At 36.4% G+C, this 25,154-nt stretch overlaps 1 protein-coding gene across 5 annotated transcripts in view; it reads right to left on the bottom strand.

Annotated features, from left to right (window-relative positions):
• Positions 1-25,154, bottom strand: part of LOC150084775 (striatin-3-like) — a 751,872-nt gene that overhangs the window by 488,147 nt on the left and 238,571 nt on the right. For all 5 annotated transcript variants that reach the window (XM_090376594.1, XM_090376597.1, XM_090376596.1 and 2 more), the window contains exon 8: positions 15,736-15,889. In XM_090376594.1, coding sequence (XP_090232720.1) covers positions 15,736-15,889 — 154 coding nt within the window. The remainder of the gene's footprint in view (positions 1-15,735; positions 15,890-25,154) is intronic.

Here is a 25,154-nt window from a genome sequence, read left to right as displayed (position 1 = left end):
ATAGAGGGCGTGAGGTCTAAACTTACAGATGATGTAAAGATCAGTAGAGTAGTTAACGATCGCCGCCAAGCAGAGCTTCTTTAGAGTGACCTAGATAGACTTCTGGGATGGTCAGAAAAGTGGCAGCTGTGCTTTAATTCAGCAAAATGCAAAGTCTTACACCTGGAGAACAGCAACCCCAAAATAACTTATATACTTGGTGGAGTTGAATTAAAGCAGTAGTGGAGGAACGGGATTTGGGAGTTACGATACGGTCAGACATGAAGTTGTCCGAGAATTGTGCCATGAAGTTGTCCGAGAATTGTGGACAGGTTGCAATGTTGCATGGTACCCTATCAATGATTTATCGAACATTTTCTAGTAGAGATAATGACATCATAATCACATAAAGGTGATTTTATAACCTTTATGTGATTAAATTATAAACTTTTTTTTTTTTTTTTTTTTTTTTTTTTTTAAATTAGAACCCGAAAAACCGGTATTTTTGTATCAATACCGGTATTTCAATACTGGAAAAAAATGACCGGGATCCCTGAAATGTAAGCCCTACTCAGTACACACTCATGCAGAGCAACCCTCCTTGTTGAAATTCCTGGATTTTGTTCTATTCTTTATAACACCCTTTCTTTAACATCAGGTGTTATGCTTCGGGGCCTACCTGCTCATACTCCATGTGTGAAGCACCTATGTTCTCTAAGGTGTTGATGTACCCTGATGAATGTGTGCCTGTTTGGCTGCCTTCAGCGGGGAAATGCTTACTGGTACAAACGTGCAGCCTCGAGTGCACTGCCGCTGGCTTTACCATACATGAAGTGCATGTCTGCACACTCTTCGTTGCTGTAACCTCTTTCCATGTTGACCATCCTTTGACAAGTACTTGTATGCCTGCTACGTCTCAGAGAAAGGGGAAAGGGAGAGAATGAGCAAAATCTAACCTAAACAAACAAGTCAGTGGTGGATCCCAACTAGAAATGTGCAATATCTCGAAAACGATTCACTTAAGAGCCCATGTTTGCTAGGCCTTGTTTTGCATATTACAGTTCACCTTTAAATTATTGACCATCAATTTTGAAAGTGTGTGTGTGCGCGTGCGTGTGTGAGAGAGAGAGAGAGAGAGATCAAAAGAAACACAATAATCATTCCAGGTACAATTAAAATGTGCCTTGGAAGCATTGAGATTATATGATAGTGTCAAGTGTTGAGTATGGTAACAAGTGGTTGCGTCGATTACAGTGATTTTTTTTTTTAATGATTTTTAGACAGTAAATTCCATTTTGTCTGAATTAGCATGGTACATATAAGGTGGGCTGACTGGGATTAAGGTTTGTAAACTTAGTACAGTGCTAATCGTGGCCTTCTAATGACTAATGGCAGTTTATTCGCTTTAGAATATAGGCTATATATTTATATATTGATGCACAAAAAGTCCTGTTGCCATGTACAGAGTGCAATGATGGACTGCATCGAGACCCTCAAGTGTACTTTTCCATGCTGATCTGATGTACTGATTTAGTAGATCAACTTCCCATGCTGTTACAGATGAACACATAAGGATGTCATATCACATAGTTGATTCATAATTCTCTGACAATAAAATCATTTGCTTAATGTGAAATTCTGCTAGAAAAAATTTGTTTAGAGGTAATTTAATTTTTTTGCTTAGAAGGAGGCCAAAGTACTTTACTGTTAGTGTTAGTCATTCTCTTGGTTCCTTATATTATGACTTAGTGATGATCTTTTCTTCAATAGAGCCTCTGCCCCATGGCCATTCTCATCCTGTTGTTTGGCATTACAAGAGTGCTTAATGGAGGCCTGAAGTGGTGAAACTCATGTACAGTCTCCAGTGTAAAGCAGACTGCATCCTAATCTTATGATTGATAATTTGATTATTCATGGTGCACTGAGCAAATAAGGTAAAAGTAGGGTGGGATAACTTGCATCAGTGATGGAGTTATGACAGGCATCAGGGAGAGACTGAATATTCCTTAATTTTGAGGATACAGATTTATAATGGTTTTTACTGTACAGCCCCTAGCTAGTCCAGTGGAACAAACGTACTGATAACTCTCTAGGAGTCATCTGGTCCAGCTAGTGTATCATCTTGCTGCCTCTACTCTGCCATCCTGAAATGGATGGCATGTGTATATGGGAGGCACCGACAATGCCACATTATGTTAGAGAACCAGGCATATTTTTGCTGTGCATAAACCATAAATTTTGTTATCTGATACATGTTCTCCACCCTATTTTACCTTATCTGCTCAGTGCACCATGAATAATTAAATTAAGAGGAAAACCCTATCAGTGAAAAGATGTAAACCTCCCAAGAACTTTCTTATTCATTTCAATTATTCATTCTCAATTATGTCCATCCTTATCCATGCACCATCAATAAGCAAACTAAGAAAATAACTTATCAGTAAAAAGATGTAAACCTACCAAGGACTTCCTTTTTTCATTTCAATTATTCATTCTCAGTGATGTCCATTTCCACTAACAATCTAATAAGCTGCACTCACTTTTCTAACAGAACCAATAATCACCTGCTTGAACTATCACTCATCTCAGTTGCTATAACAACTTGCTCTACAATTCCTTAACAAAGAACCACAGTAGACACATGCTTTGACTTTCCTTGTCGTTGACTAATCTTTTGATCTTTAGTACATTCTATAAAATTTATCAGTTGCCTCTGTCAGTCCCCTAATTCTACAAACCACTCAGCACTTTTTAATTTCCTTTACTTGAAACTTATCTTTCCCCAGTCTAAATTGCCTAATAGTGAGGTAATTTTCCTTGGCAATTCTCATGTTGGTAACTCCAACTGATTTCAAGTTTTCCAGTTACATGAATCCAGCTGGCTGAGTTGCTGAGGTGTTTGTAGTTACTAGTGAACTTATCCAACTTGTTCATTTACCTACCAGAATAACAGAAAATTCTAACCATGAAACACTGTTGATCATTTTCTCACCTTCTAGTCTTCTAGGTACCTCAGATCGCATATTGGTAACTGTCTCATCTATAATGCAGCTTCTCAATCTTTGACATTCTCAACCTCTTGTATGTTGCAATAATAAAATCCTTTATATCACAATCCACCCTAAACCCTCATCCTTTATATAAGCCATGTTTTTCCAATAAATGTGCTCATGGCATTCGAGACAATAGTGTAGCATAGTGCAAATCTCCAGCTTCATTTTCTGCTTATAATGAAGCTCGCAACAATTGTAAAAGTTGTTAATTAATAGAAATTCAATTCTGAACAGTCCAAGAGTAATAAACCTGCTACTTGTCCAATGGTACTCTCAATGCCAATAAAGCTACATGGTGGCATTTCTTCACTTTCCTCTCAAAACTTGTGAGCTTGCTCTGTTTTTGTTTCCCCTTTACAATTTCTTATTCCACTAGTGCTTTTCTTTCTGTATGGAAATTTGTTTCTATCTAGAAAGTTCCTAAAAAGAGTGACAAATATATCCCTTCCAATTATCGTCCCACTGCACAATCTCTACTCTTTCCAAAGTAATGGAAAAACTCTATAAACTCTTAAATTATCTCATAACCTTCCATGCGATCAATGATCACAAATATGGATCACATCAGTATCAATCTACTAGTGATATATTAATTTGTTACTCATCGTTGGATAAGTTTGATGAAACTCAAGAAGTTGCTCTTGACATTTCTAAGACTTTTGATTGTGTTTGGCAAAAATTTCTAAAGAAGTTCTCATCTTATAAACTGACTGTTTTTGCAACTAATTACAGTTTTCTCTCTGACCAAACGTTGCAAGTAATGGTAGGTACCTCTTTGTCTTCTAAGTTCTTGCCTAATGCTTACTGTTCCTCAAAGTTCATTACTTGGTGATGGCACATGAGACAGTCATGTAAAAACTGGATGCATAAAAATAATTCTTATATCATATAATTGTATTTCAGGAAACCTTTCAATACTGTTGCATATAAAAGACTGCTGCTGCGCAAATTAGAGCAATGTGGCATTAAGGGCAAGTTACTGCTACGGATAAAGGGATGGTTCGTGGGAGAACACAGAATGGTTGTCAATTTACACTGCTCTTTGTAGACTAGCATTATTAGGGGAATCACCCAGGTTTTGGTGCTGGGCTCATGACTGTTTTCTGTATTTATTACCGATATTGATGAAGATATATCAGGCTTCATGTCTAAGTTTGCAGATGATACAAAGGTTGGCAATGTAGTTAATGACAGAAATGATCATGGCTACTTCAACAAATCAAGAAAAATTAGGCAGATGGACTGAGAAATGGCAAATGAAGTTTAACATTGACAAATGCAAAGTACTGCATAATCCCAGAGTAAAGAACCAACTGTGTGATACTATACTCAGAGTAGTAGAAAATGAGAATTGAAGGAAATTGTGCAGTCAGATATGAAGAACTCTGAGCAGAACAGACAAGCTGCCAGGCCAGCTCATGGGTTTTTCTCAATTATACACAGGAATTTTTCTAGGAGGGTTAAGGAGGTGATTATCCCACTGTTTAAGGCAATGTTCAGGCCACATTTTGGGAAGAATGTAAATCTTCTTCCTAAAATGTACAGAGAACAGCAGTGAAATTGGTGAGGGGAACAAAGGGAGGCTCTTACCAAGAAAGGCTTCAGTTCTGCAAATTGCAGCATCTGGAGACTAAGACACCTGTGAGGTAATCTGATTGATGTACTTAAGGTTTTGAATGGATTGAGCGAACACAATGCTAATGGAATTCTTCCTCTTGCTCAGACTAGACACGTGTAGGTAAGGAAGATGGTTGCAGAATAGATGTGCATGCGGAAATTTGTCTTTAGCCAGCGGGTGGTTGATTGTTGGAACAAAATTCCATCTTATGTTGTGGAAGTGGATAGATTGAATAAATAAGGAAGACAGACAGACTATTGGAAGATATTCCAATTTAAGGCCAACGCCCGACAATCATCCGATTGGTGACTGACGGCGACTCATTACGTATTCCCGAGTGCCCCCGAGCTGCGGGCATGTCTGTTATAACAGTTTTGCGCGTCAATCGCGTAATTTAGTTGTTGTTTACATGACTGACGTTGTTTCAGTGTGGCGCATTGCAATAATCGACGTAGGTTCTTTATAGCATTACATAACGTAGATTTTGTAAATTTTAATAGAAATATTTTTGTTTTAGTTAATTAAAATGTCAGAATCAAAGAAAAGAAAAGCAATTTCTTTGGAAACTAAACTAAATATCGTACGACGTGTTAAAAGCGGCGAAAGAAAATCCGATGTGGCACATTCTTTAGGATTAGCGCAATCAACTTTAACAACCAAACTAAGTCAATCAGAAAAAATAAAACAGTCTGCTCAGAATTGTACAGCGGCAAAATTAACTCGCTTAAGGAATCCAATTTTAGAAAAAATGGAGAAAATGTTAAGTTTGTGGATAGATGATATGTCACAACGTCATATGCCTTTAAGTCAAATAGTGATTCAAGAAAAAGCATTATTTTTGTTTAATCACCTGAAATCTAAACAAACTGAAGAAATTACGGAAACCTTTGGGGCTTCTCGTGGTTGGTTCGAGAAATTTAAAAAACAGGCCAGGATTCATAGTGTAAAATTAACAGGAGAAGCTGCAAGTGCAGATGTTGAAGCTGCAAATAAGTTTCCAGAAAAACTAAAGGAAATAATTGAACGTGAAAATTTTCCACCAAATTTGGTGTTCAATGTTGACGAAAGCGGTTTGTTCTGGAAACGGCTACCAACAAAAAGCTTCATTTCTATTGAAGAAAAATCAGCTGCTGGGTTTAAAGCAGCCAAAGACCGTTTAACGTTACTCTTTGGATCAAATGCCTCTGGTGATTATAAATTAAAATTGCTATTAGTTTACCATTCAGAAAATCCGAGGGCGTTAAAAGGTAACATAAAAATGAATTTACCTGTAATATGGAAAGCAAATAGAAAAGCGTGGGTTACCAAGGAGTTATTTACTGATTGGTTTGTTAACCACTTTTGTCCTGGAGTAAAACGGTATTGTCAAAAAAACAACTTTGAAGAAAAAGCACTTTTGTTGTTAGACAATGCTCCGGGACATCCTACTGATCTTAACACGTTGGGCACATGCATTCCTGTCAAAGTTGTGTTTCTTCCAGCAAACACAACTTCCCTGATTCAACCATTGGATCAGGGAGTAATAGCATCATGTAAAGCTTATTATCTGCGTCGAACTTTAAGCAATTTAACTGAACTAGAGGATAAAGTGGAAATGACAGTTAAAACTTTTTGGAAAAACTACACCATTAAAAACGCAATTGAAAACATTGATAGTTCTTGGAAAGAAGTCACTAAGAAATGCTTAAATGGAGTTTGGCGCAAAATATGGCCAGAAGTTGTACTAGAAGAAGAAAATAACATCCAAGAAATTAGAAATGAACTTATCCAGATGGCTCAATCAATAGGTTTCGAAAATGTCGATGAAGAGGATGTTAGAAATTTATTGAATGCCGAAGATGATGGTTTTTCAGTGGAAGATTTAGAAAACCTTGTTAGCAACGAAGACAAAGATAATGAAGGCGAAGTTAAAGAAGTTCCTGCCGAAAAAGTGTTAACAACCAAAGATTTAAAAAGGTGCTTAAATGACACTGAAAACATTTTAAATTTTTTTAGTGAAAATGATCCCGATTTAGGAAGAAGTGTTATAGTTAAGCGATCAGTGTTAAATGCAATAACTCCGTATAGGCAATTGTTAAATGAAAGAGAAAAAAAGCATAAACAATCAACTTTAACCTCATATTTTAAAATGTGATTTCACTTTGTATGTAAGTTGACTGTTTATTTAATAAAACTTTTCTTTGTTCGAAAAAAAGCTTTTCATTTTCTTTACGTAGGAACGTATCCCTATTCTGGCCATAGTATTTTTACCTCTGAAAACGAAGTTTCGCTTAACGAAGTAATTTCGTGGAACGCATCCTATTCGTTAATCGAGGTATGCCTGTACATTCTCGAACTCTTTCCTCCTTTTATATTAATGACCTTTTTCCACTGATTAGAAATCGTATCCATAGTTTTGCTTATGATCACATACTACTATTCCATACTGTGTTTGTGAAATATCCAACACAAACAGCTTCAACTACTCAAATACTCGTGATCAATTCAGTGAATGCTGCTTCTAAGCTCATCTTCAATGACAAATTTCTAAACACAATAACATAATTCTATCCCAAAATTTACAATTTACAGAAATTCCAGTCTAATATCAAGAAATGTCTTGTCTTCCCAGCTTTCAACCAATGCATGGTTCAAGTACTATATGTTCTAATACCTTTTGTGTTTTTAGGAAAGTCAAAAAACTAGTTCAATTTCTCACTTTCATTTTATGGATATTAGCCCATACTATTTATGATTGGTTGTTCTATTAATGATGAATCAACTGAATCTAGAGTTGTCCCCCAACCGCCTCATTCTCTTTTAAACTTGAAGTTTTCAGTCATAGGACACCCATGTAATTGGTTTCAGATGAAGTAGGAGGAGCTGAGATTTGGGGAACAGACGTCTAATGTTTGAAAGAGAATGAGGCAGAGGGGAACACCCCTAGATTCAGTTCATCCATCATTCATTTATCATCTTTATTAACTAAATGACAAGTTGCGCTTCCTTCTGCAACTGTTCATTCCAATATGGTACCTTATCTTTAATTCAAATCGTGATGTGTTTCTAATTCAATACCATTCCCTGACCAACAACATACAGTTATATGCAATTTATTATGGATTATTCAAACCATGTCTACAATGAAATTCAAAGGGCAAATTGGGTCTGGGATATGTGTGATGGCTTGTATAATTCAAAAAGACTACAAAAGCCCTACAAGCAAATCATTATGAAATCATTTTTATGGTGTCTTGCAAAAATTAATACCACTATCAGTACACAGAACCTTTATAATTCTCTTCACTGTCCTAAGAATTGCATGCAAAATCACGGAGAATTCACATCACAGTCACACACACACATAATCCAATTTGTTTACACCATGGGTTTGGGGGGATACACTGATCACTAAAGATATAAAATGTGTGATTAACACAATTCCTTCATCTTCAAGTATCTGGATGTATGCATTCAGTTTGAAGAGAATGATTATATGTACTGGGAGGATCATTGTTCCATTTCCCACACAATAACAAAGACTGCTGAGTTCTGTTTTTCCCATCATAACAGTCCTTCAGCTCAAATCATATGAGCTGTACATTAAAACAAGTGCTGTATTGTTTGTTATGTGCATACCACATACCTTCTAAAGAGAGAGAGTATCCATATTTTGGGATATTATTTCGTTTAATGCTCGTAATCTGCACACAAAATGGTGACACTTCTCTTTTCTACAACTTTGACTTTGTAAGCTAGTCACAGAGTACCTGTACAAACACTGACTAGTTTGAAGTTACTTTTAAGCAGCTGAGCTAGAGCCCACTGGGTAGGAAGAGCTTTAACAACACACATTTGATTAAAGTTGTAATATTTATCTTGACTGTGTGGAGCTAAACCTAATTTTTGGTGCACGTAAATTAAGTCTGCTTTCGTAAAGGTGACTACAGTGGTCTCAGAGATTTTTTAGGTTCTCTACAGTGTGACCAACTGACGATGTTACCTACAGGAAAGGAAGGAAAATGCATGGGATGCACATAAATTGTCAGGCAACACCGAACTCTATGGTAAATACAAGCTAGTCTGTAATCAAGTCACAAAGGAGGTTAGGCAAGTGAAGGCAGATTATGAAAAATCTTTAGCAAAGGATGCAAAGACTTCCTTAATTATATAAACTCTAAAAAAAAGGAAAGAGATGAATCAGATTGGTCCATTTGATATCAATGGTTTGATTGGAGATGATCATTCTCAGATAGCTGACAAACCATTTTGCATCTACATTCACACATGAGAAAGTCTGTAGGGAAGTGGAGGCCAGAAGCTTATCAACCTCTGGCACAGAGATAAATGATTTTGTAATAACTGAGAGCAAAGTGGAAGAGAATTTATTGAAATTGAACATAAGAAAGGCATCTAAAGTGGATGGGATCTATACAGTTATATTAAAGGAAGTAAGCAAACCATTAGACACAATTATGAAAACTCTCTTAAACTCAGGGGAAGTCCCCATAAACTGGAGGTGTGAAAATGTGACCCAAATTCATAAAAGAGGATCAAAGGGCAACATGAGTAATTACAGACCTGTTAGTTTGACTTCTGTTCCAGGGAAAATAAGATTGGATACTATGATTTAGTCCTGAAGGAACTGGATGCAAAAAATAATTCTGATATCACATACTTGGATTTCAGGAAAGCTTTTGATACTGTTGCACATGGAAGACTATTGTACAAACTGGGGCAGTATGGAATTAAGGGAAAGTTGCTACAATGGATAAAAGGATGGTCGAGTAGGAGAAGACAGAGTGGTGGTCAATGGGTACTGCTCTACGTGGACTAATATTATTAGTGGTGTCCCTCAGGGGTTCGGCATTGGGCACATTGTTGTTTTGTATATTTATCAATGATATTGATGAAGGTATATTAAGCTTAATGTCAAAGTTTGAAGATGATACAAAGGTTGGCAGGGTTGTTAATAACAGTAATGACAGTATGCTGCTGCAACAGGATCTGGAAAAGTTGGGTAGATTGGCTGAGAAGTGGCAACTGAAGTTTAACACTGACAAATGCAAAGTGCTGCATATGGATAGCAGTAACCCCAGAGAAATGTACCAGCTATGTGGTGTTACACTCAGGGTAGTGGAGAATGAAAGACATCTTGGGGTAATTGTGCAGTCAAATATGAAGTTTTCAGAACAGTGCACACAAGCTGCCAGAGTAGGTCATGCCATCTTGTAAATGATATACAGGAATTTTGCAAGCAGGGATAAGAAAATGATTATCCCCTTGTATAAGGCAATGGTCAGGCCACACCTTGAGTACTGCGTACAAGTCTGGAAGCCTCATTTTAGGAAGGATGTAGAGTTGCTAGAATGAGTACAGAGAAGGGGAACAAAGGGGTGCTCTTATGTAGAAAGGCTTAAGTTCTTCAAATTGCAGCTTCTGGAGACTAGGCACCTGCGAAGCGATCTGATAGAGGTGTATAAGGCCTTGAATGGATTGAGCAGGCCTAATGCCGATGGGATTCTTCCTCTTGCTGAGATTACAAACCTGAGGGGGAATAGATTCAAACTGAGGAAAGACAATTGTAGAATAGATATGCAGAAGTTTGCCTTTAGCCTACAGGTAGTTTGCTGGAATAAACTTCTATCTGTTGTGGAAGTTTAGAGCTTAAATAAATTCAAGGCAAAACTAGACAAACATATGGAATAAATGGATCAGTGAAATGGGAAGGGGGGGGGGGTTTGGCTGATGCTGTATAAGCTTGCTTTCTTGCATCATGTTCTCTAATAATGCTAATGCTAACACTAAAGTTGCTCTTTAAGGAAAAGATTAAACACAAGCTGCTTCATGGAGCTTTTCTCTCATTTTCAATACTACTTTGCTACGCTGTGTGCATACGTGCGTGCACACATGCAATATTTTTAATGCCCAATTTGTTTTAGTATATATTCATGTACACACACACACACAGAGAGAGAGAGAGAGAGAGAGAGAGAGAGAGAGAGAGAGAGAGAGATAAACAAATTTAATTTCAAGGAAAAATTTTGCAACTGTAATCAAGTATATATTTTTCAACTGTACTCAGACACGTCATTTTTTTGTCTACCACTTTCAGTTGTTCTAATATGGCAGGGGTCAGCAACATTTTTGAGTGAAAAGCCATTTTTGATATAATAAAAAAAAAATAAAAAAGAGAGAGAGAGAGAGCCACACTTCAGCTGAAGCTGGGGGGGGGGGGAGCTTTTTAAGAAATGGAATACAGCGGGGAAGGTGTTTTATTAAAAAAATATATATAATGAAGTATCATTTATTAATAATATTTCTAATTAATGTGACTTTTGCTACTGAGCGAGTCTCTCAATATCAGGGAAGTATGCCATAATTTTCATCTTTAAGCATGCTGAGAGACTCGCATTGTTATGACGGTTTCTTGATTTATTTTTAACATATTTTATGTTCAAAAATATTTGCCCGCAAAAATTCATTGAACCAAAAACTGAGAGAAGTCAACCACAAATATTTTCAAATTTATATACGTGTCCGGTAAGCTACACCACGCATCTAACACAATTTGGTCTTGCTTTTTCAACTCATCTATTGGCATCCATTTATGTAGAATTGCAAGGGCAGCCTTTTGCCTCTCCAAATCCTCAAGTTCAGTTTTAAGGCATTTTAGACTTGCACTCCACATACCCTTGATTTTTAAGTCCTCTAACTCCATTTCAAACTTTGTTTCATGTGGGCTAAAAGTTAAAGAGCCGCAGGTTGCAGACCCCTATAATATGGAATAAACCAGCTTGCATAATAAGAGCAATTCACACTTAATGAAGTTTACTGAAAGCAAAATGCAAAAAAGAGAGAAATGTAATTTTTTTTGGTTGGATTATGAGTAATAAACAGCAGATAATAAAAATACAGATTCTTTTTCTCCAAGGTATGTATAATTATACATAAAGAAACTACCACTTATTTTTACTCATTGCTTTAAACTGTATAATGGCAGCAAACATTAAATTCTGCAACCTTGCTATAATGTGTGAGAAATTTACTGAATCTCTCCTAAAATTCAGTACATTTCTGAATTTGTTTTCTTTGTCATATTGACAAAATTAATCCCTTAATATTCAAAAATTCTGTATATTCACAAATATCCATTTAAATGAGAATTATAAAAATTCTGCACAGTATTAATAAACAGTGATTAAAAATTTCCCTTGATTAACAATGACAGCCAGCTTGCAGAGTTTTTCTGGTTCGCATCTTTTAATTTACATCAACAAGGGTGGCTAATGTTGCAGGAGGATTTTTCTGTTATTCCGACTATGGCCAGGAAATGATTGCTATCATATATACTGTCTGACATCATAAGTTCTATTTCAAACAGCATGCCCATATCTGACATCCTAAGATCATATGGGTAAGATGGAGGGGTGTGCAAGCAGATCTAACACAGTGGTCATGAGGGTTTATACAAGTGTAAGTAAGAATGCATGATATCATTAAGTAAAAAGAAGTAAGGTGCTTTAGCATTCATTCAATAAGCTTGCCAGATATATTGGGACCCATATACAGTTAAAGTCCCAATAGTGTTGCCCTTGTGCAGACAGAGTACACATAAAACTATGGGCATTTGTATTGCCCACTGTGCAAAAAGATGTCAGAAGATGCAAATGACAGATGAGCTTTCTCTGATATATTTCTTAGCCGGTAAATGGATTGTATCTTTCCTTAGAATGATTCTGTAAAATCAGTTTGTATTTATACTGAATTATACTTGTTGGACAATTTATAAGTAATGGTTTTATCATTCATTTCACTTCTAGATAGATCATATTTGTATCAGTTTTATATTTTTGAATTCCCTTTTCTTCCATCTACTACACTATATAGAGTAGGCTATATAACTCCCTTTGCAGTTCAGAAAGCACAGAATGCTGACTGTAAAAGAATTAGTGTCATGATCTTTGTTTCCACAAAGATAATGACGCTGCTTGTGAAGTGGCAAAATATAGGTATTTATAATATTAGAGTGGGTTTGGTAGGTGTACTTGGCAGTTAGGTATTCCAAATAAAAGTCTTTCTCTGTAGGATAGCTTCATTTAAGTCGATTCTTTTGGTTTTTATTCCTCCTTGAAATAGCTTTGTTCCTTTGCTATTTCTTCCTCAAGCATTCCTTTTAATATTCCTTTGATCAAGATCAAAGCATGATGAGCTGTGATTTTGAAGGTCATTCCATTAAAGATAGATACTGTATCTCTGATATTTTCTCAGATTGTGTTTAGTGCTCTATTCCTAATATTATGTGATCTGATTGGAGATGCCAATTCTGCCTCTCAGGATTCAATGAGTTCAAGGTTTTCTGGATTATAAAAAGGAAGATAGATAAGTCTGACACGTCCAAGAGACATGTGAAGCTGTATCTGCTTTCTGACATTTAGCTGAGATCATCTTTGGTAATCTGGCTAGAAGCTTCTCTAAAGGCCAAGGAGTAGTACATTTTACTGTTCTTTTTGGCCCTGGAAGGTATGGCTTTTTCCTCCCACCAGGTTTCCAGCCCTGCCACAAAAACGACAAGAATGACCAAAATATTTTGTATTTTGCTTCAAACAACTATGTTTAACTGGTGTCTTCTTGCTTTATTAGGTCTAATGTTCATTTCCATGTATAATTCATAAAAACTTTTCAGATAGAGAAAATTCTACCCTGGTGAAAATTCTGGTGATTTCATTTATGCTCTAAATTTTCCATTTCTCCCAGTGTTGGGAGAAATTATGTTATCATTTCTCCCAACAATATCAAATCCTCTTTATACATGACTAATTTTCATGCCAAATTCTCTCAACTATTACTGAATTTATCCAGAGATTCTGTTGCTTGAAAATCTGCCAAGCTACTATTTAATAGCACAAAATTATCTACAAATAAGGATCCAATTTTTAAACCTTCCGTACTAAACTTTGCCAGTACATTATATTCTTTTATTAAACCTACGAATGAAACCTAGCTTCGATGCTTTCTTCAATCTCCAAAGCAAATTTAGAACTTTCATGTAAACTTTTCTAAGTTTATATACAGATACAGTCCCAATAGTGTTGCCCTTGTGCAGACAGAGCCCACATAAAACTGTGTGGACTCTTTCTAAAATTTGAAAGAGTAGATTTCTAGGTAGTTTCTGTATGTTTTGTCAAGAACAACAATTTTTAATATACGTTCTTGTCTTAAAAGAATTCTGTACTGTAATTTGTCTTATTGCAAATAGTTGATTCTGACATCTCCTATTTGGACTAAAAACTGACTGTTCTTCCTAATGATATTCAATAATACCCAAGAAATATTCACTAATACCAAAAAACATATTGAATAATAATACTTCTAACATTGTTCTCTATTTTATCCTGAAATACTTGACTACTAACATTTTGCTTTATACACTACAAAGACTGAAATTATTTTATAATTTCTGCATTCAACTTTACTTTCCTTTTTTTAATATATATATTGGTGTAAAGGAATTAATAATGGTGTTCTCCAATCTACTGAAAATTGTTCTTTGGAATAATGACTGCTGGAAAATGTGATGTAAGCACCATAAATGACTATTTTCATAACAGCTATCTTATTTCAGGTTTAATTTCATCTACACTTACTGCCTTCCCCTTACATGGTATTTACCATGACCTTTTCTTCATAAAAATAAAATAACATTCAAAATATCTCCTATTTCACCCTTTTAGGTTCTTCAGTGATGCCCTCAGCTTCTTTGCCAACAAATCAAATTACAAGGAGATGTAGAAAAGCAGGAAGTTATAAAATCTTAAATACTCATTAAGGTGGTTGCATGTGTGCCTGTGTGAGGGTTTTAAAGAAATTATAAACATACCAACTTCAGTTACAGAAAAGAATAGTTTTGTTTTTTTGACGATGACATCTACTTTGATGATGAAGACATATCTAATCTTAAGTGCATGTTGCTCTGTTAATCAGAACAGCACTACCAGATGGGATACTTAGTATTTCTTCTCAAATTCTGAGTTTAAGCTTGACAACAACGTGCAGGCAAGCACACACCATGAAATTGGATGTTGCTGGCCACCATACCTGGGTGTGATATGATCTGGAAACAGCTATCTAACAGCATTTGTTGACGTAACAATATCGGAAGTCATCCCATTTGCCAAAACGATATGCCATCATTAACTTAAGAAAACCAGGTAATTCTTGTGCCAGAAATGTATGGATTATGTGAATTTAGCAGGCAGATAAGTAAACCATTATTTATACCATACTGTTGGCAATATGCTTATAATGTGGTGTGTAATTCGTGATGCAGTTGTGGGTAGATTTATCTGACAAATCTTGAAAATTCTAAAATATTCATACGTCTAAAATATCCTTCTCTTCTGTTTTACCTTCATCCTTGTTGTTTTTGATTACTATAGTTATTTTTCACCCTGCTCTGATATTTTTTTTTAACTAGGCCACAAAACATCTTACAGCCTTCCTGGTATTTGTTTTCATCTCTGTTTTCCAAAATCTTTTCAGGATTTTTTTTCTTAGTAAGATGGCAGATTTTGCCTTTCCTCATATTCATTTCTATTCTACATTCAGTTTTCCATATTCTTTATTATTACAAATAAAGAATATGGCATTACTAATTCCATATTCTTTATTTGTAAAGAATAATAAAGAATAAATGGTATTACTAATAATGAAAGCAAATATGCAAGCCCATGCTACACTTTTAAAAAGATTATGACCCATAGTTCATGTTTTATTAACAGTTGTTTTGGAAATAATATATGCAACTTGAAAGATAACTAAGAAAACAGATTTGACCTCAAAACAGAGGGCGCACGCACACACCAATAAAAATCCATAATGGGGTGCAACATTTTACAGCACTGAATAGAAAATTTAAAAACATTGTAACATGTCTAATTTCACAGTTATGAGATTTGAATGACCATGCTTAAACAAAAGAAATTTTTATTTACTGTATTTTATTATTGTGATAGTAAAAGGATGAATATACTTGTGATATAATATCTGCTGAAAAATAACCACCCGAATTCATAAATTACAGAGTTATCAAGATAGAAAACTCACCCCATTCAGTGCCATCTCCCTGACTACGGGCTTCTCCAGCACCCTCACTTGAATCTGGCCCAAGAAAATCAAATTCTGATAATACTTCTTCTGTTTCGGCTTCTCCCATAACTTCATCTACATGAGATGCCATTCCATCACTTCCAGAAATAACCTAGAAAGATTTTCTCTTATAAAACATTAAATCTAAGAGGTTCAAGATTTAGAGCTTCATAGGTCACTGCAAATCGGGCAATTATATCAAAGGCAAATGGATTCATATTAAAATCAAAGGCTAAAAGCTTTTTTTCTCTCTCTCTCTCTCTCTCTCTCTCTCTCTCTCTCTCTCTCTCTCTTGTTGTAAATGATGTAGAATTTACATAATCACAAAAAATTATAATTATAGAATACTCACTTACACTGCTGTTGAATTACTGGCACAAAAGCTAAAAAAGTCAAGGCCACGCTACACTTCTTAAAAAAATGCAATGTTTTACTATAGTTATATTTTTCACCCTGCTCTGAAATTTTTTTTAACTAAGCCACAAAACATCTTACAGCCTTCCTGGTATTTGTTTTCATCTCTGTTTCCAAAATCTTTTCAGGATTTTTTTTCTTAGTAAGATGGCAGATTTTGCCTTTCCTCATATTCATTTCTATTCTACGTTCAGTTTTCCGTATTCTTTATTATTACAAATAAAGAATATGGCATTACTAATTCCACATTCTTTATTTGTAAAGAACAATAAAGAATAAAGAATAATAAAGGATCTTGTAGTCTTAAAAATGATCATACTTATGTATTAATTTAAGAAGGTGAAGATTTCTTCAATGTTTTGCCTACCTTCTAAGGCACATTGTAGAGATAAGTTTAACATAAGTGTGAGAAATGCTGTTTTTCATTCTTTAGAATATACTGGATAATCTATGATTAAGTAATATATTGTACACTGAGTGGAGGGAAGTTATGGGATACCTACCTAGTAACAGGTACACCCACCTTTCGCCCAGGACAGTCACACGGTGAGGCACTGAATCCACTAGTACATGAAATTGTTCCACAGATATTTCTATCCATGCTTGCTGCATGCACCGCTGTCCATAATTCTGTTGCATTCCTGGGTGGAGGGTCAAAAGCTCGAGTGGACCTTTCCATGGTGGTAAAATCTGTGGAATGCTCTTTGAATCATTTTCTAGTCACCACGACTCTGTGGGGAGGTGCACTGTCCTGCTGGAAGAGTCCATTGCTCTGTGGCTGCAAGACGACCATAAAAGGATGAAGATGGTCTGCAAGGATGGACACATAACCTAGACTGTTCAGAGATGTGTCTAGACGTACCACAAGTCCCAATGAGTGCCAGCGGAACATGCCCCAGACTATTACTGACCTTCCACCTGCCTGAACAGTTCCTTGTTGACACGATATGTGCATAGCTTCGTGTGACTTCCACCAGATATGCATCCTCCTTTCCGCTTGAAATAACAAAATGGGACTCATCGGACCAGGATACCCATCTCCAATCATCCAGAGTCATGTGGATGTTCTTTTGCTCAGTTGAGGGGCAGAGTTCTGTGTCATGGTGTTAGCTATGGGCAGCTCGCATAACCTATTGCTGCTAATGATCGCCTGGTGGTCTTGGTGGAGACATTTCTGGCACCTCTCTCTCATTGAAGTCGGTGATGATTTGTGCCACTGTCGCTCTCCAGTTGGCTGAATCAAGGCAAGACAGACATCGATGGCCATGTTCATCCACCACCTTTCTCCATCCATAGGCTGTCCATGATGAGATGTTATTCTGGAAATGGCATATTCACGATGCACTCTTGATACTGTCAAGCAGGGATAGTGCAATTTCTGTACCACCTCCATTATAGAGTGATCCATGTATCCTCTTTCAAAGTCAGTCAACTCACGACGTGTATCCATACTGACATCGAATTACTGTCTACATGAATGCAGTGTGCCTATATACCTGCCAAGCGGTAGGTTCATCCACTAGTGAGAGGGGTGACAGCATCACTTTGTCCAGGAACCAGGTATCCCATGGATTCTATCCTTTCAGTGTAAGCCAGCAACTAGCATTAGTGTATAGTAAGAGGTGAGCACATAAAGGTGAGTTAGTGGACGTGGCCAATATGTACATGGGCAAGACAAGATTCCCATTGCTTAGGAACAAGATTTATGTGGAATGATTTATTATTTATTGTGGAAGATTTTCTGCCATTGCTGTCTAACAAATTTATAATCTGTTCATGATACTGAACTATGTTGAAATGAGGTTTACAAGTTGCATTTTTGGCTGCAAAATCCACTTGTTCATTACCAAGAATTCCAAAGTCTCTGGAATCCAGCAAAACCTAACTTCCCGCTATTTCCCCATGAGTTGTGCTAACAAGCTGAAGATTTTTTATTACTGGGTTCTGTTCGATGATAAGCTGAAATTCATATTGCACTTTAGAGAATCAGTACATATAAAGCTTTGCGAGAATAGCACAATCTAAATATTTTCCAAAGCAAAGTGAATAGCACATAACACTGCAGTGAAAACACTGCATTCCAGTGGAAGATGTTGCAAAAGGTGGAGACTGAAAGGCCCTACTGTTGAACCTACTTTCGTGTCTATATTTGAACCATCAGTATATGCTCGGGTATAATAACAGAACTGAGCTGCATATAACTGTCACCATGTAATCTGTAACTGCATAACTTGCAACATGGGAGTTGTAACTTGGGAGGGAATTCTTGACTATCTCGAAGAATACAGACTAAGTTTAGGTCGCACTAGATGGATAACTCTCATAACTAATGGGTTTATTTATTTGTGGTCTATTTAAGTAAATGTTTTCCCATTGTGGTTCATACATACACAGTCGATTCCGGTTATTTGGGACAAGTTGGAACTAGTGCATTTTCGCCCGATTAAGCAGCTGCCCCAATTATCCGAAGTTTCATGTAAATAGTTAAAAATACAACAAACCCCCGCTTTACAATTTGTTCACTTTACAATCAAATTGTTACGATGGACTCGCCATAGTAAAGTACCGTTCACTATACAATGTGTAGTAAGAGCCGGTCATTGGGATCACGTTTGTGAATTGAATTTTGATTCTAATTAGCAAAAATAGGAGGAATATTATCCACAGGCTATAAAAAATTTACCCTTTATTACCTTACCAATTAAATTATATGCGAAAATCGGAAGAATATACGCGATAATCAGAATAATTAATATGTACTGTAATATGTACATACTAACTAGTTGACATTTCTGTTCATTGACATTCGTGGGTGGGATTAAAATTTAAAACAGTAAAAAGATAAGCAATCAATAACAAAGAACACGGAACACCCAAATTGCAAGTAACACAATACGTGCAAGTGAGAACGGAGTAACAAGTTACGAAGCTTTAAAAAACTGAATGAAGAGAAGATTCTGAAAATTAATTTTTTTATATGATTGAACATTCCATGGAAGTGTAAACACATTTCACCATAATAACCCACAGAATTCCAGCTGTCAGTATTATCGCAAATTCAATACGATCGACTTTACTATCAATATATGATAGATTGCACTAACAGAAAAGCCCAATAAACAGGTAACCTCCAGAAATCCGACTGAACCACACAGTAGGGTCAGACACAATCGTAGGGTAATCTCCAATGCTGCGGTCTCCTGCTCCAATTAAACGGCATGCTGTCCCAGTTAAGTGAAGTAAACCCTGGCTATATTCTCGATTGGGTTCTGTTTTTTTAAGATTGGATTGAGCCATCTGAGAACACAGAGTCTAGTTGAGGCATAGGTGGGAGATACCATACTGAAATCTTGATCTAATTTGAGCTAAATATAGATGCAAGAATGGTGTTAGTCAGATACCCATGCTAGGGCAGATACTGCTCTTAGAATATTTAATTTCTTTAAGTACGAAGGTGTTTTCATTACTCCAGAAAATTTAATTAGGGTATGCTTTGAGGGAATTCTCAGGGTTATTTAACATTTTCTACAAAACGAACGGCAGCATTCTTTTGAACAGACATGGAATAGCTATTATTTTTAATCAATGTATCTATTCAATTTATGTATCCTGTGATTGCCTTTCTATTATGTGCATATTTTGTGAATGAGGGCAAATGCCAAGATAGTCAGCATAAAGGCAGATAACAACACACCTCTATGCTGACAGTCCAAATTGTGTAATTAGATGTATACATTGGTACACATCGAATTACACAATATGGAATGCAACGAGTGATGTACTATGGACTGAGTCTGAGGTATCCCCCTCTTCTTGGACAAATGTTTGGAGTAAAGTATTATGGATGCAAACTTGAAAGGTTCTATTCCTCAATAAATTTTGTATAAATCATGATAAATGGCCTCATATACCCCAACTTTTACGAAGATCATAAAGTATGCCATTTCTCCAGGGTGAATCAAATGCTTTCTCCATGTCAAGGGATATTATAACTAACTGCTCATTTCTAATGAAAGAGTTATCAATAATTGTTCCAGCTTTTAATTTTAAGTCTAGTCTGGTATTAACCACTTTTTCTAGAATCTTCGCAAAGCAGCTGATACGTGAAATAAGTCTAAAATTGAGAATACTTTTGAGCGATCTTGCCCAGGAAACAAAAATATAAGAACAGTGGATAGGCGTCCTCCAATTATTAGGATAACTGTCTTTCACATATATTCTTGTTGTTCAATATTTTTGATAGTGTTGGGATATGGATATCAGAGATATGGTGCCAGACGGATATAAGCAATGCAGAATTGGAATTTGGGGAGTACAATTTGCACAGAAAGAATAGACAGGACAGGAAGGGAGGACGGGTTATGCTGTTTGTTAAGAAACACATAAAATCTAAGAAAGTGCATCCAACTGACATTGGTGGACAATGCAATGTTGAGTCAGTGTAGTGTGACCTAAGCTGTTTGTTATTTGGTTTTTAGGAGCATTAACAACTAAGGACATACTGCTCCGGGATAGGCTGTGGTCATTCTCTCACTGTTCTGCATCCTCCGTATTTGGTTGTGACGGGCTCGAACCCCGGTCTAATCAAGAAGCGTGTGCTATGCACTGCTGCTCCTTCCCACCTGGCTACGGAGGGAAAGAGAAAATGAGAGTAGGTGTGTGTTATAGGCCTAATGAATCTGATGAGTATAATGAGCAATTCTGCAGAAAATTAGAATGGGCTAGTAAATCAGAATGTCTTGTACTGGGGGATTTTAACTTTCCAGATATTGAAGGTAACTTGTGGGTTGGTCAGTCGAACACTATCAAGGATTATGTGGATTTATTAGATGACTATTTTCTAAAGCAACATATTCGAGAGCCAACCACCAGAGAGAGTAATACTCTTGATCTGATTATCAACAATCATTCTTCACTATTAATGATTCTTCGTTAAGAATCTGCAGATAAAGGAACCACTATATGGTAGTTATCCCAGTGTACTAATGTGGGATTTACTTAAAGATGATGTAACTACCATCAGAGGTAAGGGAAAGGGTTTTTGCTTTCGTAAAGGCGACTACAATGATCTCAGACAGTTTTTAAATTCTATACAGTGGGATCAATTGATGATGTTACCAACAGTGAATTCTAAATGAGAAGCCTTCAGGGACTTAATCATGGAGGGTACTAGGCTTTTAATACCAACTAAGAAATACCATTCAAGGTTTAGGCTTAATGAATGTCAGATGAATTAATGAGGCTCGTGACAGAGAAGAAAAATGCACGGGATATATATAAATTATCAGGCAACACAGAAGCCTATGGCAGATATAAGCTAGTCTGTAATCAAGTCACAAAGGAGATTAGGAAAGCAAGGGCAGATTACGAGAAATCTTTGGCAAAGGATGAAAGAAAAACAGCAGAGTTCTTTACTTATGTAAACTCTAGAAGGAAAGGGATGAATCAGAGTGGTCCACTTAACATAGATGGTTTGATTACTGATGATCGTGCGCTCCGGTAGCTGATAACCTAATGATTATTTTGCAGCTACATTCACACATGAGGGGTTATTCAAGGATGGGAAGGCCAGAAGTTTAACAAACTTTAACAGGGAGCTCAGGGATTTTGTACTAACTAAGAGCAAAGTGGAGGAGAAATTTTTGAAGTAAAGCGTAAGGAGTGGATGGGATCTATCCAGTTAAAGAAGGAAGCAAAGGAAGTAAGCAAACCCTTAGACATAATTATGAAAGCTTCCTTGGACTCAGAGGAGATCCCCATGGACACTGGAGATATGTGCAAATGTTTCCCCAATTCGCAATGGGTGACACGGATAATTACAGACCTGATAACTTAACTTCTGTTCCAGGGAAAATAATGGAGTCACTGGTTAAGGAAGCGATGCAGGACCATCTAGACAAGACTGCAATTATAGTTCTGACCCACCATAGGTTTGTTAAGGGGAAGTCTTGTCTGACATATTTGATTGGATACTATGATGTGGTCACAAAGGAACTAAATGCAAATAATAATTTTGATACCATATACAGCTGATTCTGGTTATTTCGAGGGACTAGTGCATTTTGGCCCAATTAAGCGGGCCAAAATGCACCAATTATGTGAAATTTCATGTAAATAGTTAAAAATACAGCTTTACAACTGATTTTCTGTACATAAAAATCACATTACGATAGACTCACCAGAGAAAAGTACCGTTCACTACACGATATGTAGTAAACACTTCCTAGTTCATTTCACAAATATACATGGTCTCAATTCTAATCTCAACGACGTCCATTTCCACTTGCAGTCTGCCAAACCCCATGTACTTTTTTTTGACAGAATATCAGTTATCAGTTGATTCAACTACTGCTCATTTCAGTTGCTCAAATTATTCGCTATATGATTCCTTTCGCCTCAAAGGTGGTACTTGTGCAAATGTCTGTTTGGATATTCCCTGTCAGAGACTTGACAATTTGGAATCTCCTCTTTTCAATCTTCTCTGGCTTAAAATCTCTAACTCATTCTGTCAAATTCATCTGTTGTCTCTACAATTCTCCCAACTCCACTAATCACTTGGAGCTCTTTGACTTCCTCTCTTTGCAACTTGACTTTCTCCAGTCCAACTTTCCTAACAGTGAGGAAATGTTCCTTGGTGATTTTAATGTTCACAGCTCCAGCTGGCTTCCATTTTCTATACACACCTACCCAGCTGGTCGAGATGCTGAGACTTTTGCAATCACTAATGATCTTGCCCAGATTGTTCATTTACCTACAAGGATACCGGAAAATCCTAACTATACGGCCAAAACAGTTGATTTTTTTTCTCACAAACAACCCTTCCAACTACACGGTTGAAGTCACATTAGGTACCTCAGATCACAAATTGGTGATTGTCTCTTCTCCAATGGAGCCTTTATCTCATGGCTATTCCCAACCTTGCATTACAAGGATACAAAATGGAATGACCTGTGAGTTTTCTTTTCTTCTTTTCCTTGTTCGGATTACTGTTTAAAAATGTCTGATGTCAACATTTGCTCAGATTGCGTCAGTGAAATTGTTCTTGTAGGAACTGATTCATTTATTCCACACTCTGCTTTAAAATCTCATCCTGTATCTAAACCGTGGTTTTCAAATAAATGTGCTAAGGCTGTTCACAAGAGAAGAACGTTGCATATTGCTTGTTTCCAATTCTTTAGTTTCATTTTCTGCCTACACCAAAGCTCACAACAATTGTAAAGCAGTTATTAATCAGTCCAAACTAGATTTTGAACAGACTAAGAGTAGAAAACTTGCTTCTTGCCCTAATGGTAGCCAAGCATTCTGGTCTCTTGCCAAAGCTATTGGCCGAAACTTTTGCCCATCTCTGCTCCCACCTCTGTCAAAACCAGATGGTTCTGTTTTCATTTCAGCCAAGGATAAAGCTGACCTGCTAGCATCCCATTTTTCTTCCAACTCGTGTATTAATGATCTTAGTAAAACACCTGCCACCATTCCCAATATGCTCCATTCAATGCCTCCTGTGGTCTTCCATCAAAAGGATGTCAGAAGGATTTTGACAAATCTTGATGCAAAGAAAGCTCCAGGTCCTGATGGTATTTCTTCACTTGTTCTCAAATCCTGTGCTCCTGAACTTACTCCTGTTCTTTGCTGCCTTTTTTTACTTTCTGATTCCAAAGGAGTTTTTCGTTCTGCTTGGAAATTTGCTCATATCCAGCCAGTTCCTAAAAAAGGTGACAAATCCCTCCCATCCAATTATCATTCTATTGAAATTACTTCTACTCTTTCTAAAGTATTGAAGAAATCATTTTAATTTTCTTAAGTAATGGAAAAAAGGATTTTCTGCTCCTATGCTTATCTTTGGTGACACTCTGATTTTTAGGCAAAATGATATATCTCTTTTGGGGAATACCCTGACTTCTAATCTCTCTTGGCACAAGCACATTACAAATATTGCTTCCTCTGCATCTAAAAAACTTGGTTTTCTCTTTCGTTCTAGGCGTTACTTTTCTTCCAAACAGCTGTTCACTCTGTACAAATCGCAAATCCGCCCTACCATGGAATATTGTTCTCAACATCTGGGGTGGTGCTCCCAAAACCTCTCTCAGGCTTCTAGATTCCACTCAGTAGAGGGCAGTTAGGTTTATTAATGACTCCTCTGTAGCAGAGTCTCTCCACTTGCTGTCTCATAGACGTACTGTTTTGCTGCATGCCTTTTCTACAGATACTTCCATGGGCACTGTTCTTCTGAATTAGCTTCTATAATTCCTGCTCTCTCTTTCACAAAACAATCCGAACACGTGCCGCCACTAGTCAACATCCATTTACTGACTAACTTCAAACTCACACAACCAACTTTTCATCTTCCTCGTTTATTCATTCAACTGCCATTTTCAGGAACAATCTTCATACCTATTTCCTGAAAATTACAGTCTACAGAAGTTCAAGTCTAATGTCAACAAATATCTTCTTTCATCTTCTCAACCTCCAATCCAAGCACAGTACTAAGTACTATAGGCTCTAATACCTCTCGTGTTTGGGATTTTCATAAAAAAAAATTAAAAAAAAAAAAAAAACTCGTCAGTCATTGTGATCATGTTTGTGAAATGAATTTTAATTCTATTAAAGTGTTTAATAGAATTAAAATTCTTCCTATTTTTGCTAATTTAATTCTAATTAGCAAAAATAGGAAGAATATTATCCACAGTCTATAAAAGTCAAGATATATTAAGTGTAAATTTACACTTTATTACCTTACCAATTAAAAAATTAAATGATACGTGAAAATCGGAATAATATTTTCCAGAGGTTATCAAAATAAAAAAAAATTTACGCCTACATGCATAGTTTAATTAATGTACTGTGATATGTACAGTACATATTAATTATGTACTGTACTAGTGAAATGTCAACAACTAGTTAACATTTCTGTTCACTGATATTTGTGTGTGGGCATTAAAATTTAAAACAATAAAAAAAGATAA

This window comes from Mastigoproctus giganteus, chromosome 6 (assembly GCF_048544385.1).
Source record: "Mastigoproctus giganteus isolate SK-2022 chromosome 6, ASM4854438v1, whole genome shotgun sequence".
Taxonomy (NCBI): Eukaryota; Metazoa; Arthropoda; class Arachnida; order Uropygi; family Thelyphonidae; genus Mastigoproctus; species Mastigoproctus giganteus.
Note: the sequence above shows the minus strand (reverse complement) of the source record. Positions and strands in the feature narration are given on the sequence as shown.